Source organism: Manduca sexta, chromosome 24 (genome assembly GCF_014839805.1).
Source record: "Manduca sexta isolate Smith_Timp_Sample1 chromosome 24, JHU_Msex_v1.0, whole genome shotgun sequence".
Lineage (NCBI taxonomy): Eukaryota > Metazoa > Arthropoda > Insecta > Lepidoptera > Sphingidae > Manduca > Manduca sexta.
Window position 1 is genome coordinate 4947718 of NC_051138.1, and position 26186 is coordinate 4973903.

General features: G+C 35.0%; 1 protein-coding gene across 2 annotated transcripts; it reads left to right on the plus strand.

The window, feature by feature from the left end:
* The first annotated feature begins 7894 nt into the window (after nucleotides 1–7894).
* On the plus strand, nucleotides 7895–24470 carry LOC115448848 (putative fatty acyl-CoA reductase CG5065). 2 transcript variants are annotated; one of them, XM_030176422.2, is made up of 10 exons: nucleotides 7895–8059; nucleotides 8320–8436; nucleotides 12770–12892; nucleotides 14534–14659; nucleotides 15996–16143; nucleotides 17021–17122; nucleotides 18204–18390; nucleotides 20920–21023; nucleotides 21894–22023; nucleotides 22534–24470. In XM_030176422.2, exons 1-10 carry the CDS (start codon nucleotides 7973–7975, stop codon nucleotides 22799–22801), a joined length of 1392 nt encoding a protein of 463 aa, XP_030032282.1. In that variant the 5' UTR covers nucleotides 7895–7972; the 3' UTR covers nucleotides 22802–24470. The 2 variants fall into 2 exon arrangements, with proteins under 2 accessions (XP_030032282.1, XP_030032283.1); XM_030176423.2 differs by lacking the exon at nucleotides 12770–12892 and having other exon boundaries at nucleotides 7896–8059.
* Nucleotides 24471–26186: the final 1716 nt, after the last annotated feature.

The window sequence follows — 26186 nt, forward strand, 5'->3', positions numbered from 1 at the left end:
AGCTTTAGATTCTGGGTAGATCGGACACTCAACAGATAAATTAAAAAAATATATAATTGTAATGTAGGTATATATATATTGTAACTTTGACTTTTTGGATGACCAACGCTCAGTCCGCCCCGTAACCACGAAGGCTGCAAAGTCTTCGAAACGTCGGAAGAAAATTATAATATAAAACTGATAAAATCCGCAAAATAGTTTTATTTCCACACATATAAGCTTTTCGAATTAGTGTATGCAAAATTAATCTCTCGACTGTATGTCTTAACTGCACTAGCCAGGAGAAAATAGAATGCTTAAAAAAACATCTGCGTGCACACATATTAAATTTTAACTAATAATATTGAGGTTGTGACAGCTTTGATTCATAAGTTTGCACTCCCGTGCCAGAGTAACGATCCAGTTAACATTGTTCGTGATACCAATACGATAACAAATTGACATTTGAACCTTACTGATGGTGTTTAGGTATCTATCTGTTTTATACCGAACTAGCGACCCGCCCCGGCTTCGCACGGGTGCAATGCTCATACTAAATGTACTACAGAAAAACTGTGAACGTTGTGTATAAAAACAAAGCGGCCTGCTCTGGCTTCGCACGGATGTAACATAACAAAATAACAGTATTTCTCCACTATTTAATGGATGTTATTATTATACATATAAAAATTACCCTTGAATCACTCTACCAATTAAAAAAAAAACGCATCAAAATCCGTTGCGTAGTTTTAAAGATTTAAGCACACATAGGGACAGAGAAAGCGACTTTGTTTTATACTATGTAGTGATATTGTTTCGTTCGTTGCATAATAAAAATTCCTCTATTATTGTTTTTCCGTGCATCTCCTAAAGAACACATTATTTTATTTTGCAAAAACTAGGTACTATTAGATAGAATACTTATTTAATAAGGAATATATTGGTAGTTTGAAATTTTCAAAAAGTCCTAAAATTGATTTTTTAAAGAAAATATTGTTACATTTTTGCATATTCCCGCCCGTAATTCGCACTTCGCTAAATAAGGATGGAATTGCCCAAGGCCATTTGCTCGAGGAGGGGCCTTAAGATCGCTGTTTATTTATTGGAAAAGTAGGTATTTAAATATTAAGGTCACGTAATGATATTATCAAGACTCACATACTCAAACCATTGTTGATGCTTTACTGACTTCTAAGCATTTTGGAATTTTGTATACCACCCCTAATTTGAAATATCATTGAACCCAAAAGTGTTATATTTATTGAAAGATACCACTCTATGCAGGTTGAAATTGATTTTTTATCGTTACAATGCCATTGTTACCCAAATTCAAAAAAAGAAAGAAGATTTCAATTCGATTTATATTTTTTTTCAATAAGACAGCAAGCCAATGGGTTAACGAAATCCAGGACTATTTAGTTTTCGCAAATTAAACGCAATAATTTAACAGCAGTAGACTGGGTACTATGGCGTACCTTGGGAAAGGCCTATATCCTATAGTGGACTGCAACGGGCTGAAGACGATGATGATGAATGTAACTTATTTTAAATTTGGGGTGTAATTCAAAAACATTTTGATCCGACGAATGGCATTCGATTTATTTACAAAACCACATGTACTATTTATATGGTAAAATGAATTGTAACTAGTTTCTGTGATTTCAAATACGAAATGGACGACCAAGGTATATTATTGTGCGGACGTAGTTGAACAAACTTCCTTTGCGGCGCTTGTTCTAGTAACAAGAGAGAAGTAGTGCGCTCCTGTTCTTTTCTATCAATTGTTTGTCCACAGTTTGTATTTGAATTTCGCTTTCTGCCTTAAAAAGTTGCCTTTTTAAAGTACCTTGAATTTGTTTGTAAGGTGTTTTTTAACTGCTTTGGTATTATTAAAATCTATACATATTAAATTAAAAGAATATAAGATACTAAAGTTTAAGGCAGTGACTATTTTGTATAGACGTAAAAGTACATTAAAAGAGGGACGAATTACCAAAAATTATTTTCTTGCTTACTGTTAACTTACGACACACAAGGAATTTATAATATACTAGCGACCCGCCCCGGCTTAGCACGGGTGCAATGCTGATACTAAATTCACTACAGAAAAACTGTGAACGTTGTATATAAAAACATAGCGGCCCGCTCTGGCTTCGCACGGGTATAACATAACAAAATAACAATATTTCTCCACTATTTAATGGATGTTATTATACATATAAACCTTCCTCTTGAATCACTTAATCTATTAAAAATTAAACCGCATCAAAATCCGTTGCGTAGTGTTAAAGATTTAAGCATACAAAGAGACATGGGGACAGAGAAAGCGACTTTGTTTTATACTATGTAGTGAAGACCTCAACAATTGCAAAAAGCCTAAACTGAGCATTATAATAATATTTATTTAAAAATGTCGCACCTCTTTTTAAACACATTGCGCTCCTGGAGGAGTGTGGGATTTAGCATATTATTAATATTCATATAAGTGTAGTAAATAACATTATGTTTATTTTTCACTAATAGAAACATATGAACAAAATTTGGTCGCTTGATGAAAATGTATGTATTGTCAATTCTTATTTAGTCTACTGCAATAAAGCCTGGAACCTAGTGCAGTGATCGCCGCGCCGTGAACTGCTACTAATTGAACCTAATAATTAAATTGCTGTATCAATGAATAAATTAATACTTAATTAAAAAAAATATACAGAGTAGGGTTCTCCTAAAAAAATTATAATTATTACCCGAGTATAAGTTTTTCCACCGAAAAATTACGTTCAATTTTTTTTTATGAATTGCGGTCACATTTGGACCACCGGGCGACCATAGTATATGAGGCATAACAATATAGCGATAAAGTAAATGATTAAATATCTAATATCGTTATCAAATTCCTACAATGTTTATTTTAAACAAATTTATAATAATACTATCAGCCCCGTATTATATACTGTCTCACTGTTGTGCGCGGGCCTCCTCCTCCTCTTCTACCGAGTGGGATAAAGCCTTAGTCCACCACGCTGCCCTAGAATTGGCAGACTTCACATACCCTCAAAATTCTTAAAAAAATTGAGGGCATGCAGGTTTCCTCACGATGTTTCCTACACCGTTAAAGCGAGCGATAATTCGCAAAGCGTTCGTACATAACTTTGTAAAAGTCAGAGGTGCGTGCCTTTGTTTATTGAACCTTTTTTTTGGTTTCGCGGAGAAAGTCCCTTATTACTACCGCCCAGCCTTCGTGGGGGACAACTGAGCGGTTATGCTGGGGTAACCGTGCCTTACGGCCCGGCGTTGAGCCGCCCGGATTTGATGACGACCTTCGGGCGACCGCCGGGCCAAGTCCCTAACCCTATATACAACTAATCTACGCACAGCCTACCAGCTAAAACTCCGAGGTGGCCCTCTTTGGCGCATTAGGGACGGATGCGGGCTTCCTGTAACGGAAGTTTCTAAGTCTTCGTCCGCAGCCGCCCCTGCGCGGTGCCGCCTTGCGGCCCGTCTCGAAGCCCGAAGCCCCCGCGCACCGAAGGACGCCCTAACCGTCTACGGCAGCATGAGGCCAACTACACACTGCCGTCCATTCCAGGGGTCAACCGAAAAATGCACAAACATGCACCTGGTGCGGACAGCCCCCTGCTGCCCGCCGACGACTCCCTTCGTGGCCTTTTACGACAGGCAGGGGATACCGTGTTGGAATTCTCCAAACGCCCCCATTTCACAGGGCGGGAGACGCCGGTCAGTCGTCCACCCGGCGCCTCCTTCGTCTCCTCTGACGGCGGGTGGGATCCTCCCTCTCTCGATCTTTCTCGGCACTCTACTTCTGCGAGAGGACCACCACGCAGAAGTGGGCCACCGCACGCCAGAACCTGCGGACATTCGTCTCGGCAGTCCGTTCCACTCCCAACTAGGTTATCGCCACTTTTTTAAAACATGCTTACTCAATATAATTTAAGTGTTGTTTAACTCATTGTTTTTTAAATTCAATTCATGAATACTCTTATTACCTGCATGTTAATTGTAATAAAACCTTTGCATTTGTGTTATTGTTATGTCTGCAATGTGACAATGTTAATATCGTAATTGATTTCCTTATAATTACAACTCTATTGTTTGTAAGAAATGTGTTGAAATGTGACCTCGAGGGATTAACGGAGGAAAATCATTGATTCATATATATAAATATTTTTTCAGTTTGGACCGGTTGTTCCTGAGATTAGCCATTACTCCTCCGCTCCTATTGGGTATAGCGTGATGATATATAGCCTATAGCACTCCACGAACAAAGGGCTATCCAACGCAAAAAGATTTTTTCAGTTTGGACCGGTAGTTCCTGAGATTAGCCATTACTCCTCCGCTCCTATTGGGTATAGCGTGATGATATATAGCCTATAGCACTCCACGAACAAAGGGCTATCCAACGCAAAAAGATTTTTTTCAGTTTGGACCGGTAGTTCCTGAGATTAGCCATTACTGCTCCGCTCCTATTGGGTATAGCGTGATGATATATAGCCTATAGCACTCCACGAACAAAGGGCTATCCAACGCAAAAGATTTTTTCAGTTTGGACCGGTAGTTCCTGAGATTAGCCATTACTGCTCCGCTCCTATTGGGTATAGCGTGATGATATATAGCCTATAGCACTCCACGAACAAAGGGCTATCCAACGCAAAAAGATTTTTTCAGTTTGGACCGGTAGTTCCTGAGATTAGCGCGTTCAAACAAACAAACAAACAAACAAACTCTTCAGCTTTATATAATAGTGTAGATTATACTGCTTATGTGACGTAGTTGTATTACGGTATGACTGTAGAAAGTCTCGGGTTCGATCTCTGGGTCGAACAATGTGATATTAGGTTTTTCTACGCAGTATCAAACCGGAGTTTGGAATTTGTGTCCGGTATGGCAATAGGTCATGATCACACGTCACTCCTACCGATTTTATTATAAAAGTTAATTAAATAAAATAAGTTAATATTGCTAAAATTAAGGTCAATGATAAATTAGAATTATTCATTTCAGCATATTCATTTATTCAAAGATTATGTCATTAATATAAAACCAAAATAATGTAAATCATTGCTATTAATCTTATTAAAGTCTGCCATTCACAGACAGATTGGTTCGCGAATGCTAATCAACTAAAGGACTGATCCACGTGTATTTGGAGGGGCCGCGGTCGCTCAGGTGTAACTGCCTGACTAGAGATCTTTCATTTCGATAGAGGAACGTAACTATCTATTCCTCTACAGTGGTGTCAACCTATACGCCTCTACAGCATACAATATTTAAGTTTAAAATATGCCAAAAAAAACATGACACGACTCCGTGTCGTTTTATTGTTGGGAGATTATCACGTGAATGACGCATTGGTTCCTCGATCAATCACAAACGTCGAATATCAAATCGAAGCAACGCACATGACAGACGACTTAGTTCCATCTAGACGGAGTCCAACATGGAATGTCCGCTATATATTTATACATGAATAAAAAACTTGGTCCCCTTTTTTAAGGTATAGCGCCCACGGATGAATGCGAGGTTTAGCATAATTAAAGTTCTCATTTTTTTACCGTCACGGCAAAGTGACTTGACCTAATGGTAAGTGCAGTGGGGTCCAATAGAATATCGAATGAGAGATGATTATCCTCCGACAGTCGACACAATTAGGTATGCCGGCCTATTAGAACCGGATAGACACTGGTGATACCCGAACACGAAAAACTTACGTGAGCCACTATGGCGGGTTATATAGAGGAGTGCCGAAAAATACAATGTATGAATTGCGGTAAAATTTCAACCACTAGTATTTTTAACATTCCTTTGTGGAAATCAATTTCATTTTACATATTTCGATAAACATTTATTCGAACTATAAGAATAGCTTGATGCTTAGACAATAGCATACTTATAAAGAAAAAATAACACGCGTGGATTTCATCGTTATACTATCCCAACTGTGGACTTATCTAATGTAGCACTGTATTGCCTCGGGTCGGAAAACGCCAGGTGATCTATGAGTTCTTGCAGTGAATGCCGCACTTAATTTAGTTATTTTATACTAAATAAAAAAACTTGCACGTGATCTTAATTTCTTACGGATAAGGAAATTGTTGTAATTGATTAATACCTATTGTAATGTCAAAGACTTCTGCATAAAATATGATACCCTAGTTTTTATAAACTTCTCGGACATGTTTTATTGCAATATTAGATTTATGGGTATCTTTTATTGTAGTGTACGTTAGTAGTGAATTGAAAGCGTGAAATAATTCATTGTATGAAATAATATGAGCTAAGGAAAGCAATAAAATTTTAATAATTAATCAACAGCAGAAGCTCTGGTCTTTAACAAAGTTTGTAACAAATTAATGCAAGAATTGTAAGGTTATTAAAAGTGGTAATGATATTAGAGCTATCTGTGCTAACTAAAGCATTCTAATGCCCTTTCCCCACTACAGGGATAGGTATAATATGTTCAGATTGCATAGGCAAACACAAAGCCTCTTTATATGATGTGGACAGGCTGCATAATATTATTTGAATTATTATATTTACAATGATTAACAATGCCAAGTTGTTAATAATTATTGCTATGTGCTGTCTTATTATGTTATGTTCCGACGTGCAATATATAAGAAATATATAAGTTGTTATTTTACTGAAAATTTAGTTTGCTTTCACTCCCTCAGCTAATTCTGCTGTGCAACTCGAAGCCCAAGAGAATACATTCGTTTACACCCACACTTCGCTAGTTATATTAAGTCCTATGTAAGGAACGAGTCCATTGTCATTAACGGCTTTGAATATTTGATGATATTTAGAATTTAGACGAAATAAACCTTGGATTAACTATAGGTTTCTTTTTATCTAGTAAAGTAATGGTGAAATGTATATACGCTCTGACAAGAAATTCTTGGGTTCGATTCTTCAAGTCTGGTGACACTTTGTCTATATTTTCTAAACACCGCACTCGTTACGACGTTTCTTGAACATAATTCACATACACACATATTCAGTCTTACTTATAAACTTATTTTTAACGTTAAAAGATGGTTAAGAATTGCTTCAATAGCTGTCAAAAACATCTCTGGTTCCTAATTTAAACCTAATTAAGAGGCAAGATGGCGGGTTTTCATTTACAGCTGATGGAGTAAATTTATATTTTAACTAAGCATAGCATTGCGAAATTTTTATAAGTATGACTCATAGTGTTTTGTTAAATTGTACTGTGTAATTCTGTTTTTATGGAAATATATATTTTTTATTTACCTATGATTTTATAATAAATGGCTCCAACAATAACAATCGAAAGGTGACTGGAATTCTTTGGAGAAAGCCTTCACAGGAGATGTTGCAAATACAAAATAAATAATTCAAGTAATTGTAATTATTATTTACATAAAAAAGTTTCTAATTAGTATTAGTATTACAGAGCATACTATTAAAAAAAAGTATTCACTATATTACTGAGTAAGAAATAAAAGCCTTATTATTGTCATTTTCATTAATTTTACCCAATGCCTTATAATAAGTTCAGAAAATGTTCTCGGGCGCGGCCAAGATTATTTTTAGGGAGATGCATCTGCATTTACACACTATAGTAGGTACTACATAACATCTTTAAATTATTTTTTTTTTAATAAAAATCGCGTGGTTATATATGGTCATCCTTAATAAAACCTCTGAGGTCGATTGTTCTCATTGTCATTCAGTTATTTTTATTGTGATTTGTTCCGGACAGATGGGTACACGTGCACCCCCATGCATCTACCTCCCGGCGGCCATGACAGTGTTGTTAACGAAAGGTTGTGTCGTCTACAAAGCGACTGGCTCGCTCGTCTCATTAATTTGCAGAAAAACGCGCATCAAATGTTATTTCCAATTTTGTAACGCCACGAATAACACTGCGAGTAAGGATATAAGGCCAGTCCGCCACTTGGCATTATTGTGGTAACAGTTACACGACTAAGATACCAGGGTGAAGTCTCAAGTCATGAACGATTACGCGCGTGTTAACGTTAAGGAATTTTATAGTGGGAAGTCAGTGTTTGTGACAGGCGGCACTGGATATTTGGGAAAGGTTACAAAATTATGTTGTTTTCTTGTTGTAATTAATAATGGACTGTAATGTGTGATTAATTATTAAAATGATGTGTTTAATTTATTACTTAACTTGTTATCTTACTGTAATTAATACTGGATTGTAATCTGTGATTAATTATTAAAATTATGTTTTTAATTGCATATGTACTGAATTAATGATACAAAAGTGAATAACTTTTGTTTAAGGATAAAATAGAGGAAATATATCTTTAGTAATGACGGTTTTATAATTTTCAGGCTTTAATTGAAAAGTTACTTTATAGCTGTAGAAATATAGATAATATCTATGTGTTGCTTCGTGATAAGAAAGGAGAGCGTGCCTGTGATAGAGTTAAACAAATTATCAATTCAACGGTGAGTATTTAATTTTTAAACAAATTATATTAACAATAAAAATTATAAGTGTATAATGACTGGAATTTTTCTTTTGTATTTTTTTCTGAATACTTATAATTACGGAATATAGTCGATAATGGTAACTTGGTTAGTCGTCTGCCCGTAGAAGTAGATTTATTAGATTTTTATTAATATTTTTTCAATATGCTTCCTTGCTGCGCTGACGCTTATTTATCGCGTATTTTCCACGCTGTTTATTTGATGAATCATTCTTTATTCTTATTATCTACTAGCTTCCGCCCGCAGCTTCGCCCGCGTGGATTTCGGACTTCAAAAATGGAGCCGGTCGCGAACGTTCGAGAATGTTCGTTTTACGAAGCTACTCGCTAGGTGATTCGCTAGCCTCTAGGTGCCAAGCAAGCCGCCTGCCTGTGCGTTCGCGACCTTATTTATATACAAAAATAATCCTTATACCATGATTCAGTATTCACGCGTGATGGCTTATTATTAGCGTATCTCATGTATAACATTGGTGTTTCTATACCGATTTCGATGATTCTTTTTTATGGAATATTTAATAATGTTAACTTTTTTAATTAGGGATGACTGAGAGTGTTATAAACGTAAGAGTAGACAAATATAATGAGAAAGCTTCGAACTGCTAAGCTATCGGGAGTTACACGTGTTATTGTGAGTCAACCATAAAAGATACCCATATGCTGTCGTGGGATATTTTAAGGAGAACATTTCCGTCATACATGATTTCTGTGTAGCTGTAACCATTAAGGTTGCACACGCGACGGAAGCTTAAAAAATGAAGTAACTTCTCCCGTTTTCCCAACATTTCCCTTCACTGCTCTGCTCCTATTAATTGTAGCGTGATGAAAAGTATACTATAACTAGCTTCGTTAAAATCCGTCGAGTAGTTTTTGTTTCTATAACGGTTATACAGACAGACAGACAAAAATTTTACTAATTGCATTTTTGGCATCAGTATCGATCCCTAATCACCCCCTGATAGTTATTTTGGAAATATATTTCATGTACAGAATTGACCTCTCTGCAGATTTATTATAAGTATAATAATAATATAATATAAGTATATAGATAAAAACATGTGTAGGTATTATGTGGTATTTTTCGATTCCTGGTATTTTTCCTCTAAGTTAACACCAGGGATGTTTGGATATGAAATTTCGGATCTGGATACGGATATGGATATAGGAATAAAATTATATCGGTTTCGGATACGGTTATGGATATGTAATTATTTCGGATTATCCGCTAGTTTCGGATAGTTTCGGTTACGGATAATAGATAAAAATAGTACCTATGTAATACAGTAGACCGTCGATTACTAACTAATGATGAACTAATTGGGGGATAGGGGGGTTCGGAAAACTACTGTGTTTTGCTTTGAGATAAAGTTTCGGTGAAGTAGTACCACCTCCTCTCAGTGAAAAAATTTTATCACTCTGTTTACATTTTGCAAAATTTACATTATTTTGATCAAAAAAATCTCCAAATGAAACTCTGCTTTGGACACATTTTGTCCTTACAAATCAATGTAGTTACGTAATACAACACTTTTCCTTCACTTTATTAAATTAAGTACCTACACATAAATAAAAAATGACTATTTGTGAATGAGGTTATGTTTTGACTAAAAATAACAAACAAACTATGCAAGATTCACGTGGCGCGCGAGCGGTGAAACAAGAAGTTGTAACATATTACCCGTAACTTATCCGAATCTTTTTTAACGAATACGGTTACGGTTACGGATATATTTTTATTTCGGATATCCGATAGTTTCGATTACGGTTACCGTGCTCCATAACATCCCTGGTTAAAACCACTTAATAATCAGTTACCTTGAACTGGTACTGTATTCATTTACGTTGTGAAGTTCTGGGTAATATCTATGTCGAGTGATACATTTTTATATTACAATCATACTGTAACTGTTACTGACAGTTTGTTTGGGAACGGTAAAAGTAACAGATATAGTAAAAGCCACAAATCAATCGTCGCTAATTTTAAAGCTATGCCTAATAGTTTGCGCAACACATATCGTGTAGAAAAAAATAGCAATATAGTGCGATTTTTTTAAGCTGTCTAGTTTGAAATTGGTAATGTACAAAAATTTACACAAAGGTAAAAAATATATATATTTAGCCTTTGAACATTTATTTATTTGACAATCAACTCAAAACTAAAATGTAGTACTTATAACAAAAACTAAACTTATTTACTAAAAGACAACAATCTTAATCAAATTAGTTAACAAAAAAGCAAGATCATAAAAAAATAGCTAGTGAAATGCAATGTTGTGACCGTCCGTCCAATCCAAAGCAAAATGCAAGCAAAAGTATATCGCCAACGCAGTGGTCCGCTGGCCAGCCGGCCAGTTTCGTGCCCATTTTCTATTTTTTTTTCGCACGACTGACCACGTCACCTTGCTCATAATATATATTAAAACAAAGAGAATTATAATATATCTGGAAATATTAAAAGCTGATGGACAATACATTCACATGGTGCATGTGTGAAGTATCTATGAATAAACATACGGTCGGCATGGCTTGTCAGATATATAGCATGATGTTTTGTTCTTCGTACCTGTCCCTTCAATTATATTAAACATTTTTAACATACAGCCAAAATTGTTATTCGTGTTAGTAGTTACTACTATGAACGTGCGAGATTTAGATAACCCTCATAAAACTGACTCGGAGATATGTGACGTCTGTTAACTTGCACTAGGTTTTTAAAATAAGTCTGTCAATTAGGCCAGCGTGGTGGGCTAAGAAATAAACTTTCTTATAGATAGAGGAGCCCCATGCCCAGTAACGGGATAGTATATTATAATAAGTATACTGTTGGTAGGATATATTTTATATCCCCCCGGAATGCGAACACTGCACACAAGGTGTTAAAACCCGCCATAGTGGCCCACGTAAGTGTGTCGTGTTCCGGGTCAGCCTGTGTATATCCGGTTCCAACAGGCCGGTAAAATTGTGTCGACTGTCGAGAGGCAATCATCTCTCGTCAGTCGACATTCTATTGGACCCCACTCCACTTACAATCAGATACAGTGGCGTCACTTTGCCGAGTCTTTTTATAAAAATATATAAGTTGGTATTATTATTTGTTGCTATTATCTATTATATAAAAATATCTATATAATCGTATAGCCGTATAGTAAATTTTAACGACTAGCTCGTTATCTGTTTCAAAATTTAATTTTTATTAGACATAAAATTATATTACTTTACTTTTGTCATTTTTATTTGTAAAATAAAAGGCGTACACCGCACAATTCACACCATTGTGCAGTATTAATTATTTAATTATTTATTAAAAACGCAAACTATAAATGGCCTTTTCTTGGTATTTTAAAAACGGATCTCAATTCATCCATACTGAAAATCAACTATATAACAATTAAAATAAATAGTCTGTCAATTCTTGCACTTCTTCTTTATTACATTCCAGTCTTACTAAACAAACATATTTCTTGACTAAAAAAATATTCGAATTTCAACATGAACTAATCAAACGTATTCTTATGCATATATTTCTCGGTAAATTACATACAATTACAGTAATCAGTGAATAAAAAAATACGGTTACGGATATGTAATTATTTCGGATTATCCGTTAGTTTCGGATAATTTCGATTACGGATAATTGATTAGAGTAGAGCGTCGATTACTAACTATTGTTCGTCGTCATCGTCGATTACTAATTATAATGTTGGGTCAAATGATATAGATTTTTCTGCTCAGTATCAATACGGAGTTTTGAATTGTGGTTTTTTAATGATAGCTTGCCTCCTTTCACTTGGGACTTTACAAGATGATCGAATGTGCATGAAACAATTTATATTAAAATCTCTAATTATTCCTAAGCGGCGTTAGCCTAGTTGGGTGTGGAACGGACTGCCAATACGAATGTCCGCAGGTTCAAATCCCAAGAGCACACACCTCTGACTTTTCTAAAAAATCATGTGTGTATGCTTTGTGAATGTATCGTTCGCTTTAACGGTGAAGGAAAACATCGTGAGGAAACCTGCACATCTGAGAAGTTCTCTATAGGAATTTCGAAGGTGTGTGAAGTCTACCAACCCGCACTAGGCCAGCGTGGTGGACTAAGGCCTAATCCCTCTCAGTAGTAGAGGAGGCCCGTGCTCAGCAGTGGGCAAGTATATATATAATACAGGGCTGATATTATTATATATTATTATTATTAAGTAAAGAGGCGTAATGTTATTTAACTATGAAATTGATTAACTCCTATTTTACAATTGCTTGGAATTTGGCTACTAGCTATTGAATTAATTTTACAGGCTTTCGAACGAGTCAGAATTCGCAACATAAGATATATAGAAAAAATAAGACCTATGTCAGGAAATATTGGCGATGAAAACCTTGGATTGTCAAAGGAAAATTTAGATATAATAAAACAAGAAGTAAGTTTAGTCAGGGGCTCTATTCCGTCTAGGGGGGTAAATTTAGATATAATAAATCAAGAAGTGAGTATAGTCAGGGGCTCTATTCCGTCTAGGGGGGTAAATTTAGATATAATAAATCAAGAAGTGAGTATAGTCAGGGGCTCTATTCCGTCTAGGGGGGTAAATTTAGATATAATAAAACAAGAAGTGAGTATAGTCAGGGGCTCTATTCCGTCTAGGGGGGTAAATTTAGATATAATAAATCAAGAAGTGAGTATAGTCAGGGGCTCTATTCCGTCTAGGGGGGTAAATTTAGATATAATAAAACAAGGAGTGAGTATAGTCAGGGGCTCTATTCCGTCTAGGGGGGTAAATTTAGATATAATAAAACAAGAAGTGAGTATAGTCAGGGGCTCTATTCCGTCTAGGGGGGTAAATTTAGATATAATAAATCAAGAAGTGAGTATAGTCAGGGGCTCTATTCCGTCTAGGGGGGTAAATTTAGATATAATAAAACAAGGAGTGAGTATAGTCAGGGGCTCTATTCCGTCTAGGGGGGTAAATTTAGATATAATAAAACAAGAAGTGAGTATAGTCAGGGGCTCTATTCCGTCTAGGGGGGGTAAATTCGCCTTTTTGCAATTACGGACGTTTTATTTGAAGGATACCTTAGATTGCCATATAAGTTAAAGCGTAAAAAAGTTCCCTTTTTATCCCTTAAACGCCTAAGCAAGCTATACTGAGATTATAAGAATCGTAATAGCATAAAGACGGATTTAACCCTCTGGACGGAATAGGGCTCCCTAACATAATTTTCTGTTAATGATGTACTTAAAATACCAATAATATGTACCTACCTAATAATTAATCCAGCGTAACAAAAAAATATATCTAGACTACCGGATATTAAATGAATGTAGATCATTTTCATCTAATTAACATATTTTTTTGATAATAATTATCATTTGTTAATTGTGATACTCTTTAATGGACTTCTATGTCTTACGTATCATTTTATTAAAATTCCACCTATTTTATCATATTTCTCTCCTCGAGTTGACTTTATTTATGGTAAAAGTGAACATAATTAAAATTGAATTATTTACTCACCACGCATTTACTTATATCTACATAATATTTCATTACACAGAATGACTATGCACAGAACAAATTAATTTTCTGTCGGATATCGCATGTTTAGCAAATAATACCCTTATTAACATCGTTCCTAATTACTTATAACAATAGAAAAGTTGCTGGAATTTTATTCATCGCTGATGACCTACACGATATTATGTTGTTGCATATTTCTATATTATTCGTAGGTGTAGGTAAATAAGTGAAATACCTCATAATAATCAAAGAACACATAAAAACATCCATGAACCACAATTATTAGTGTTGAAAATCTTTTAAAAGTTAAAAAAAAAATATGTTTACGGCAGACATTAAACAGTACAGTTAATTATTACGGAAATGTTAAAAGTTGCAATAACACTTACGCGATTATTTATGAAACTAAAATGACCGTTAAATAGTAGGTATATAAAAATATTTGACCTAATCACATAAGAACGAAATTAAATTTGTATTACATGTTAATAAAAATTGATTTGAATGGCTCGTACTAAAAAAATGTTTAAAACTAATTTGATTTAGGTCGCGGTGGTGTTCCATTTGGCAGCTACGGTGAACTTTAACGAGCCCCTAAAAGACGCTCTAGCGATTAATTTAAACGGCACAGAAGAAATAATAAAACTATGCAAGCAGATGACGAAGTTGGAGGTAAGTGTGCGATTTAGATTTTTTTTTTATTATGTTTGGGTGGCTCACTGCTATCAAAAACAAACAAATATAGGCCGAAATTAATACAATAGATAAGCTAATGACGAGCCACCGCAGATAGTATAATTTTTATTTAACAAATATTTTTTTCACACGCGCAGGCATATATACACATATACGCTCACTCACTGACGCACTTTTCGACAAGGGTGCAAATAGTGCATACACTTTCCGCCGAGTATATTCTGGTCCCAGGATGTATTATGATGGGATGGAGCTTATCAATATATTATATTGTGTTTATGAGCTCATCTTTCACGGAAAATCGCTATGAACATTGTTTTTATACAATAGCCTAGGAAAAATCAATTTAACAGGTAAAATTGAACTAAATCAGAGAAAACACTTTTCAATAATAATTTGGTTCTATCCCGGTTGAGTCAATTCTAACTGTGACATACAATGACGTTTTACAAATAGACGCGTCATACACTAACAAAATTGCACGTAAAACAGCACAGTATTTACTATAGTCACAGCCCTAGCGGCTCGCATTGATACGGCCCGAGTGGGCCCGAGTGTGCCCGAATGAGCCCGAATGGGCCTGAGCGTCGACCGCCCCGTCGCCATGACAGTCGAATAAAATGCATTTTTTAGTTAAAAAATAAGTTAAATAGTGTATACTTATTACTAATGTTCGAAATGAAACTTTTTTTCATTCACAGTTGGAGTATAATTTGTACTTCGTCTAAAAACACAGGAAGGAATTTTATTTGTAAAAATACAAAAAGTTACAATGCCGCCTAGCCGCGACAGTGGTTGGAGGATGACTAAGTGAATGTCGGGCAATTACCTTGCTTTCGTCTTGCCAGTATTGAGCTCAGACAACGTATCTATGTAATAAAAACATCTTAGGTGACATATCTACAGCGTGATAAAACTTTTGTATGAAACGAGCACCAACTCGTCGAGTAGGAACACGTCTTCAAAAATTAGGGCTCACATGGACGTACAGTAAAACTGATAAAAGGAAATAAAAGTATTCAAGCTTCTAATTAGAAATTGAAAATGATACTTATTAACAACAAAATATAACCAGAACAACAAACAGGGAGAAGAATAAAAAAAAAAAAAACAAAAAACCGCGATAGAATCCGGAAAATTAGTTTAATTTCAAAATATAAACAATTATATTTTGTGACATTGGTGACAATAAAAATGTTTTTTGTTTATCTCAATAATATTTCCATATGTTAATTCTATTGTCTATTATATTTCAACGGAATTAGTTTATGATAATATCGGTTAAATATTTTTTCGTTTTGTTATTTTACAGGCATTTATATACGTGTCCACTGCATTCAGTAATTCAGACCTCAGGAAAATAGAAGAAAAAGTGTATCCAAATACACTAAATATAGAATATGTCCGATCTATCGCGGAATGCTTCCCGAATGATGAATACGTAATCAGCAAACTAGTGGGTATGATTAGTCAATTAATTTTTGCACATTTTTATTTTAACCTTATTATTATACATAACACATATATACAGGCGAACGTAGAACCTCCTTCTTTTTTCTAGTCGGTTAAAAAAATACTAAAATATTAATTTATTAGTAGAGCAACATTCGTGACCGAACCAAAGGCTTTGCGAAATGTGGATCATGATAGTCGTGTGCAACCGCTGATAACTCGCGAGTTGCGACGTCCTTTGAGTAGTCTGCTTACCCGCGACACCTCCACCCAAAAATTTGTGGGGCGCATCTTCGTGGATGGCGTTACCTATACACCTGTGTAGAATAATCCTTGGATAAATACACTATTTTTGATAAAATAACATATAGCGTTTCGGCCCTCGCAAATTCAGTTTCAATATTGAGTACCTCTACATTTTTTTTGTTTTGATTGACGAGACGAGCTTGCTGTTTGCGTAATGGTAAGCGATACGATCGCATATAAACAGTAGAAACATCATCCAAGACCTTGAATTACAAAATATTGTTTGGCATTCCACTGCGCTTGACATCCTGAAACATGAGATGTTAAGCCTAATTATGTTTAGACACACTAATAGTTACACTGGCCACAACGTCCTTCAAACCAACACAATAGTGACTACACAATGCTGCTTAGCGGCAGAAATATTGCGGTGGTACCTACCCAGTTGACTCTCACGTATGAAATACCTACCACCAGTACATAATATTACGCTTGATTATTTTGTAGTACAACAAGACAAGATAAGTCATTTGAAGGTGATCATCGCCATTACCATTTCCAGTAAGACACCATCAATACCGAGGTCATGCCAAGGTTAACAAATTTATTGAAATGTACTAACTATTGACATTATTTCAGGAAATAAGCCTAATACATACACATTCACCAAAGCCCTTGCGGAAGAAGTGGTTTTGAGGGCACGTGAAGACCTACCGATAGCTATTGTTAGACCATCCATAGGTAATTAAATAGTTATATACTAGGTGTTGCTCGCAGCTCCACTTGCGTGAGAGATCTTTATTGTAACGTTCTATCTTCTTTTCCAAGATGAATAGTGGCGAGGTAATCCAGGACATGTTCCATTCATATGCAAGTAAAATAAGGTTCTAGAGTTTCTGGGACTCCTAACAAACGTTCAAAATCTAAATATCTAACTAATACCATAAATGCAAAAAAATATAAAATAGATATTAGGACGTAAACGTCCGAGATTAATTTTATCCTAGATATTTGTTAGAAGTAAACGCAGTAACAGCTGAACGGATTTGGATGATATTTGGCACACGAATAAATAATATTCTGGATTAATTAGATAATGTTATGTTAATTTCCTCTCATGCGAAAATTACGATTTTTAATAAAATCTTAAATAGATGGCATTAGCTTCGTACAGAAAACGCTATGGATCGATATAGTGCTTTAAGTACCTCTGAAGCGAGAAAGGCTTTTCACAAGGGCGAAGCCGCGAGCAACAACTAGTTTTTTATATTTTCAAAAATACTGAATCGGATTGTGTGTAATTTCCAACATTAATTAAATTTAAGTTTAAAATACGATACTATATAGCATACACTGAGTGTTTATGTTTTAAGATGGGTGTTTCAAAGTTTCGCAATAACATGGACATCCGTATTTACACATAAACACTGGCTTTAGATAGGTGTAATTATAAAAAAAAAAATGCTTATAAATGACGAGATTTACAATTTCTTAATATTTTACTTTGTGCACATAATTTTAAGTTTTTTTGTTGGTGACAAATTAATTGATTACGAACGCAATAATTATGTAATTTTTATATTTATGTAGTTTAATTGATTTTAATGATTAGCCGTAGTACAAAATTGGGCGGCAATTAATTAAAATTTTAAGTTCGGTTTAATTTTTTTCCTGGCACAATAGATTTGGTTTAATTTTTTTTTCTTGTAAGTACAATATAGAGGTTTAAATATTTATTTAGTTGAGTAGGATTTGATGCTGATAGTATAACAATTTTGATACTGGAAATGCAACTATTAATGTTTTTTTTTTATTATTTCAGTTATTTCGGCTCTCAAAGAGCCTAGCCCTGGATGGATAGACAACTGGAATGGCGCCACTGGTCTCTTCGTTGGCATGAGCACGGGTGTAATGAAAGTGATGATCGGGAAGGGAGACAATGTTACAGACCTGGTGCCTTTAGACATTGTCATCAACCTCATCATCGTGGCCGCTGCTAACTGCCGAAGGTTTGTTATTTCTGCTATAATTAGAGCTGTTTTTCATACTCTTCCTACTGTTGTTATTAAAGTTATTATTATGGGTATATAGTTATCGTCTATTCTGTATATTGAATTTTTCGTTCCACTGCCCTTTATCCCATTGCAATGTAGAGTCTTCTTTATATTATGGCCACAGTTTATCAGTGTTTTTGGCAATATCTGATAGTAAGATATATATAGTAAACATTTTTTATAGACTAATTAATTAAAAGTTGTTCCAGTATAAAAAACCCGCTATATATTTTCCCGGGATAAAGGTGGGTCCTTCCCAAGGTTTCTAACTATCTCCATAACAATTTGATATTTCATCGAAATCAGTTTGGTAGTTTTTATGTTTATTGCGTTCCACCAGACTGACGCGATGAGGAATTTTGTTTATAATTTGATTGAATACTGACATAAAATCCTAGTAAAAAATCTGAAAGACTAATGTTTACTCGATGCTATGAAGCATCATGTAGAAACAATTTAGATAGGACTACTACACACTACGTCTTATTCGTCAAGTGTGTTTCGACCCATGATGTGATAGGGGTAAACCTATCGCCATTTTGGGCACAAATTCTAGACTCTAACCTAATACTGAGCAGAGAAACTTATATGTCATTTTTTGCGACCCAAGATTCGAACCTGGAACGTCGGAGCAGTGGTCGTGCCGCGCACACAACACAACTACGCCACCGAGCTAGTCCCATCACGACTACTTCCACTACTACTTCAATTATATTAGACCTCATTTTAAAGAATTATATTATGTCCTGGATGATATATATTTTTTTAATTAAGCAATCTGGATGCATTTCAAAATTCGAACGTTTCCGAATGGCTAGTTCTGTCTCGTGAACCAGGCCGAACATATTGATTCAACATTTAAGTCATTTTTTGCTTTTTGTTCCACTAAAGTTTGGACCACTGTTACGTTGTTATTCTTTGAGCCATTATTTCTATGATACTAATTTTAAGGTTTATAACCGTTTGAAACTTTGTAAAGTATGCGTATTAATTAATTGTCTCAGTTTAAATAAATCCTAGGTTGTAAATTGCATATACATATATTATCTTCCATCTATTATTATTTATGAACGATTCTTCATTTTTTTTCTTTTGTGTGTATTGTGTGCAAGAAATGCTTATTATGATTATATTTTTTTTAATGACATTGTATGTTAATAACTAGTAAAACATTGAGAAATAAACGGACAAACCTTGCAGTTAAATTTCTATATTTTGTAAATATATGTTACTGGACAGTTTAGCTTATAAGGTAATCTATTTATAGACAATATTATCCAAAGTTCAATGAAATATATACTATTAGAGTTGTGAAGGTGCAGCTTTGCTCTGGCGTGGTTAGTAATATTTCCTGAGGAAAAAAAAATGCAACCATTACCAATCTAATTTCACTTTTACCGCAGTATTTTTATGCTTCTATGGTCTGTTATTTCTACCGTTTTGTGAGGTTGTCCTGACTGATCTAGCGTATTTTGCTATTAGAAACCGCCAGGAACTTTACTTATAAAACCAATAAAAATGTTCTATAATTTTATAAAAAGTTCAATTGAATATAAATACATAATAATTTTCATTTTTATTGCTGTTGTATGACGAAACGAGGATCTCGTTCGCCTGATGGTAAACAATATGACCGCCTATAAACAATAGCAACACTATAACTTTAAATAACAAAGTATTGCGTGGCAACCCACTACGCTTGTCACCCTAACACATTAGGTCTTGAGTCTTATAATGCCCAGTAATTACGTTGGCTACAATACCTGAAACTTTAAAACAACAGTGTATATACGGCTTTCTTGGCGCTAGAAATAGACATTTTTTATTTTATTTTTTATTTATTTACATCAACACACAGCCATTACAGGTTACACCCAATTCGACTGGCGGAACTATAATAACATAATAACTTACAACTATAGTCTATAACTAAGTATTTATAAAAATAAATAATCTAACAAAAAAAATAAAATTAAATTAAAGCTAAGAATAACGACGATAGCCTAGTTGGGTGTGGAACGGTCTGCCGAGACAAATGTACGCAGGTTCAAATCCCAAGGGCACACACCTCTGACTTTTCTAAAAAATCATGTGTGTATTCTTTGTGAATTTATCGTTCGCTTTAACGGTGAAGGAAAACATCGTGAGGAAACCTGCACATCTGAGAAGTTCCTCTGTAGGAATTTCAAAGGTGTGTGAAGTCTACCAATCCGCACTAGGCCAGCGTGGTGGACTAAGGCCTAATCCCTCTCAGTAGTAGAGGAGGCCCGTGCTCAGCAGTGGGCAAGTATATAATACAGGGCTGATATTATTATTATTATTATTAAGAATAACAAATTACATGCAACAAAATATGTGTGAGCTCACTGCAGTTACATGTCAAAACATCTGTTTTGACATGCACCTCGTTTATAACATAACATAACAGTGGTACAACACCGATGGCCCTTCGCATTACTACCAGCCTTATTACCATGTTTCCAGATCGTCACTTCAAGTGTTTAACTGCTGCACCGGGAAGTCGAATCCAATCACGTGTAATCAAGCTGAAACTATTGCGAGGAGAGCCACCTACAAACACAGTTTAAGTTAGTGAAAGTTTGACGTGAGGACAGTGACTATTTTTAAACACACACACACAAATCACGCCTTTATATTGGATAGTAGCCTTTATATCTATTATGTGATAATGTAAGTCTATCACCATATCTATCACAAATTTTCGACTCCAAGCTGATACTGAACAGAAAAACCTAATTTCACTTTGCTCGGCCCGAGATTCGACCATGAGACCTCAGATTGGTGGTCATACCGCGCATGCTATACAACACCACCGAGGCAGCCAACATTAAAATATTTAGAACTAGCCACCCGCCCCGGCTTCGCACGGGTGCAATGCTGATACTATACACTATATATACACTACAGAAAAACTGTTGACGTTGTATATAAAAAGTAAAAACATAGCGGCCCGCTCTGGCTTCGCATGGGTATAACATAACAAAATAACAGTATTTCTCCACTATTTAATGGATGTTATTATACACATAAACCTTCCTCTTGAATCACTCTATCTATTAAAAAAAAAAACCGCATTAAAATCCGTTGCGTAGTTTTAAAGATTTAAGCATACAAAGGGACATAGGGACAGAGAAAGCGACTTTGTTTTGTACTATGTAGTGATATTCCATTTTGATCTATGATGAAGGTTGTCTAAAAGTTTTCCTCGTGGGTCTGCCCGCTTGACAGACCTTTGTAGTATAAAAATTAACCTATGTAATAATCTAGGATATGGTCTATCTATACGCTAAATTCTACCCAAATCTGTTTAACTATTCCGGATATGCTTCTAACAAACATATACACAAACTTTTGCATTCATATTATTAGCATTAAAAACACAAACTGCGTAAATGATAAATAAATGTTGGAATGTTGACATTTTATTTCTTTTGCAGATTATCTTCCACTTCCGTTCATGTGGTTTATAAGCGATACTATTTTGTACAATATCCTAAGATTTGCGTTACAACTTATTCCATCATATTTAATGGATTTTTGGTTACTCATTAATGGAAAACGAGCGACGTAAGTACTATAAAAATAATATCAGCCCTGTATTACTCCCTGTTCAACTGCTAGGCATGGGTCTCCTCTACTATTGAGAGGGATTAGGACTTAGTCCACCACGCTGGCCTAGTGCGGATTGGTAGACTTCACACACTTTCAAAATTCCTATAGAAAATTCTCGATATAGAGGAGTGTAGAAAAATAAAATTTGTTAAAAAATATTAAATTCGACGTTTAAATTTCGACCACCGGACGATCACTTACTATTAAACCACTTATGCAACCCATGACGTCATAGGTTGCGGGCCTATTACCTAGCCGGGCACAAATTACGGCTCTAGGCTGATAGTGAGCAAACAAACTATCAGGATATCACTTTGCCCGACTCGGTATTCGAAATTTAGACCTCAGAACAGTGCTCGTATCGCGCATGCAATGCAACTGTCACCCACGCCACGGGGGTACTTAATGAAAAATAGAAGATTGTTAAATCAATTTCAGAATTTGTAAACATCCTTTATATTTCAGGCTGTTGAAAATTCAGAGCAGAATTCGCAGAACTGTAGAATTGATGCAGTTCTTTTTATTGAATGAGTGGGACATCGAAGATAGCAACGTCCGAAATTTACTTAACACTCTCAGTGAGGAAGATATGGACACATTTCATTTCGATGTGAAAAGCATCAATTGGGACGAATGTTTGGAAAATTATGTGCTAGGCACAAGAAAACATTTGGTTAAGAATCCACGACGGCCTGATAAGGGACATTTACATATTAATGAAACTATGAATTAATCTTATCACGTTAATGCTTGGTGTAACTTGAAAGAGTGATTGCATACTGTACATATGCAGAGAAATATCAACAAGCCACTTCGTTGTTATTCTTTCAATTTGGGGCCAGCGCAATAGATTTGAAACATGTTGCACAAAGAATTTGCAGAAAGAATTTTATTTTACCGAAATTACAATACTACTCTCTTTTTTTTTAGGATGAACAGAAAAAAAGCGATTTTAGTATTTTATTTTTTCACCTTTAAACACATTTCATAAGTCACGTTTGGGATTAAAATATTTAAGGAAAAAGTGTTTTAATAAAATATCCTTCTTAGGAACTTTTGATTGGATATTCTTTATGTTGGCCTCAGCAGCCTCAGGGACAAACAAAACTGCAGATTAACAGAGCACAAGGACGTGCATTTATTAAGAAAAACAATTAGCTACTACTAAATGGTCACGGGCACGATCGATGCGGGCGCGGCGCTAGCGCATACTTACATAGTTATACTTATGTGACACGAAACATCGCACGGCGCGGTACGCTTAATACAGCTATAGCTAGGCACACTCTCGCAACTTCGTATATTATGAACACTTTATAACTAATGGTTCTTTAATTTGACGATCAAGATATTCAACGTTTTGCACTAAACATTTATTCTTACTTGCCGTCAGGCGCCATTTAATCCCTTCCCCCTGCTGATAAAAAATAACTGGCACACTTCCACCTCAAATTTCAATACATTAGGTTAGCAAACAATTTAGTAAATTAGATAAGGATCACGTTATTAAATATTCATCATAATTTCATATATTTACAAAGTTTAGAACATTATATTTACTAATATATTTACTAACGGCAGAAGTTTTTTTTACAACATTTATGATAATGTAATGTTAAGTTAATGTATTCTATACGATGTTTATTGTCACATATTATTATATAAATCGAACCCAGGACCTTTCGTTTATCTAATGCTCGAGATGACCACAATAATTCAAGAGTTATTGTCCGATTTCATAGTTGCAACAAGACCTTGAATATTTTGCAGTGAATACTAACTAGGTATGTCAGTTGCTTCATAATTACTAAGCCTAGGTCATACTACAAAGAAGTTTTAATTTACGAGGCTAAACACCGGCCGATGTGAGATGGTAATTTCTGTTTATTTCGCTATGTCGTAAGGCACAGAACGTGACAGCCAAGTGGTTCAAGGCGTATAGTCACTGCGCTGCCTCGATTATAGAAGAGATTTAAGGTTTCTGAATCAACGTAATCAGATTGACGATTAAGGTCTTTAGTACGTGGTCATAATATGACAAAACTTTAGTTACCTACCTTTTTTGTAACATTACGTATCTTCGGTCAAGTGTGAACGTAAACAATGCTTCGTAGAAGAACTTGACTAACGCCACACATCGGAAAGTCAGCGCCGTGAATTCTGCCGCAGTTCTTTGATACCAGTGATACAAAGGGATTTTATTAAGCAAATCATTTTGCTATGAATTAATTGAGAAATACAAAATAGATGACATGTATCACGCAAATTATAAGATTAATGTTTTTAGTATATAGGAGTTTAAAGTGTATATAACTTTGGCTTATTATGACTAGACTCTTGAAGAGTAAATTCTTAAACAATCATGTATTCTGTGATGATCTAATAAATGACAGTTAAACTTACCTTCTATAGTTATTTAGTCCTACAAGTTAAATAATTTACCAAATGACAAATACAATCGTAGCTGGGTTTCATTGGAAACACAAGAGAATATAATAGTATAAATAATTTCATCCACTTAGACGCGCCCAACACCATTTGAGCGAGAGAGTTGCGGGGTGTAGCAGGGTAAGGGAACTGATGGAAGCCTCAACTTCGACGCTATTCATCGTAGTGTGCGTGTGCATTCATGCTGCTCACGCACACTATTAGCGATTAGGGAAAGAAGTGGGGCGCATCTTCGTGGATGAAATGATCTATACCATAGGTAAAAGGTATCATGTATTTACGGTTTGACCATAACAAAATGGCCATAAGCCCGTTTTAAAATGAGATGTGTGTGCAATGAACGATCTCGGCACCGATATAAATGTTTGTGTAATCTGTAAATATTTGTCGCATGCATTGGGGTTTGTGATGTGAAGGACATTTAATGTAGTATTTTGCATGTTTAATGTATAGAAAGAAATAAACATTTATTCATAAAATATACTGAGACGCATACAAACTTTAATAAATAAGTTACAAAAAATGGTGTATGTATGTGTGGTATTCGATTTTTTTCTGCTCGTGCGGCTTAACTTATTCTCATTGGTAGATGCATCACGCTTGAAAAAACATGTTGTACAAAAACTACAGTTTTCTGGGTTTACGATCGGCTTGTTTGATGTTAACCTACTCTCTGACGTCACCAAAATCACAACATTCTCAAATAGTGAATTTAAAATATATTCATGAAGTAAAAAGATTTATACTTATTTTTGGACAACCAGCTGTTTGTATTTTGCAAGAAATGCGATACATAATTGTTACAAAGTATGCACAAAAACCTTAAACAGCATCTTACAACATAAAACTTTCCTAGCCTTGGAAATTCGTAACAAAATATCTGCGCGTACAACAAATTTGTTTGATATTGAATTATAAATGTACTCATTCAAAACAAAATGTAAGACCATGAATTAATTATTAGGTACGTTAAAATATCTTACACTAAGTATAGTGCATAATAATGCTCGGGACTTCGCTCGGTTAAAAAGCTTTTCCACTGATAAAGACTGTCTTTTTCTGGGAAAAGTAATCGATAATATCAAAATATAATCTGTGTGACAAATATTACGCGTTTACAGCTAACAAATATCTAAGCAACACAGACTTCACATACTTTCGTATTTAAATAATTTTAGTTATCTATTGGGGATGTCATGGCCACAAACTCTACATCCCTCTGCGATTGTCCGAATTATAACAGCCTAGTTTGATATACAGTCAAGCATAAAAGTAGCAAGAAATTCAAAATTTAAATTGTCTTTTATCTTTTGTATCCTTATCAGCGATTATTTTTTCTTCACTAAAATAAACTTCGGACGGTTTACTTTATTGATAAAGAAAAAGAATATTTCGATCGAAGGTAATGTGTTGAGGCGTTTTTAAGATTTGCATTTGCTCAGCAATTTTTTTTGATAACTCTATACAAACTAATCCTAGTATAAGATAGGTACCACAAATATAATAACTGATTACCTGTTTCTAAAGTTCATAAAGAGTAACGAGAGTATTGACCTACTGAAATCGACCTCTTTCTCGTGCCAGGACTCGTAACCCAGATTATGCAAGGCGTATTACTGAACTCACTACTTAAAGTTGATGTTATCCAATGCGAACGTTCCGACAAAATA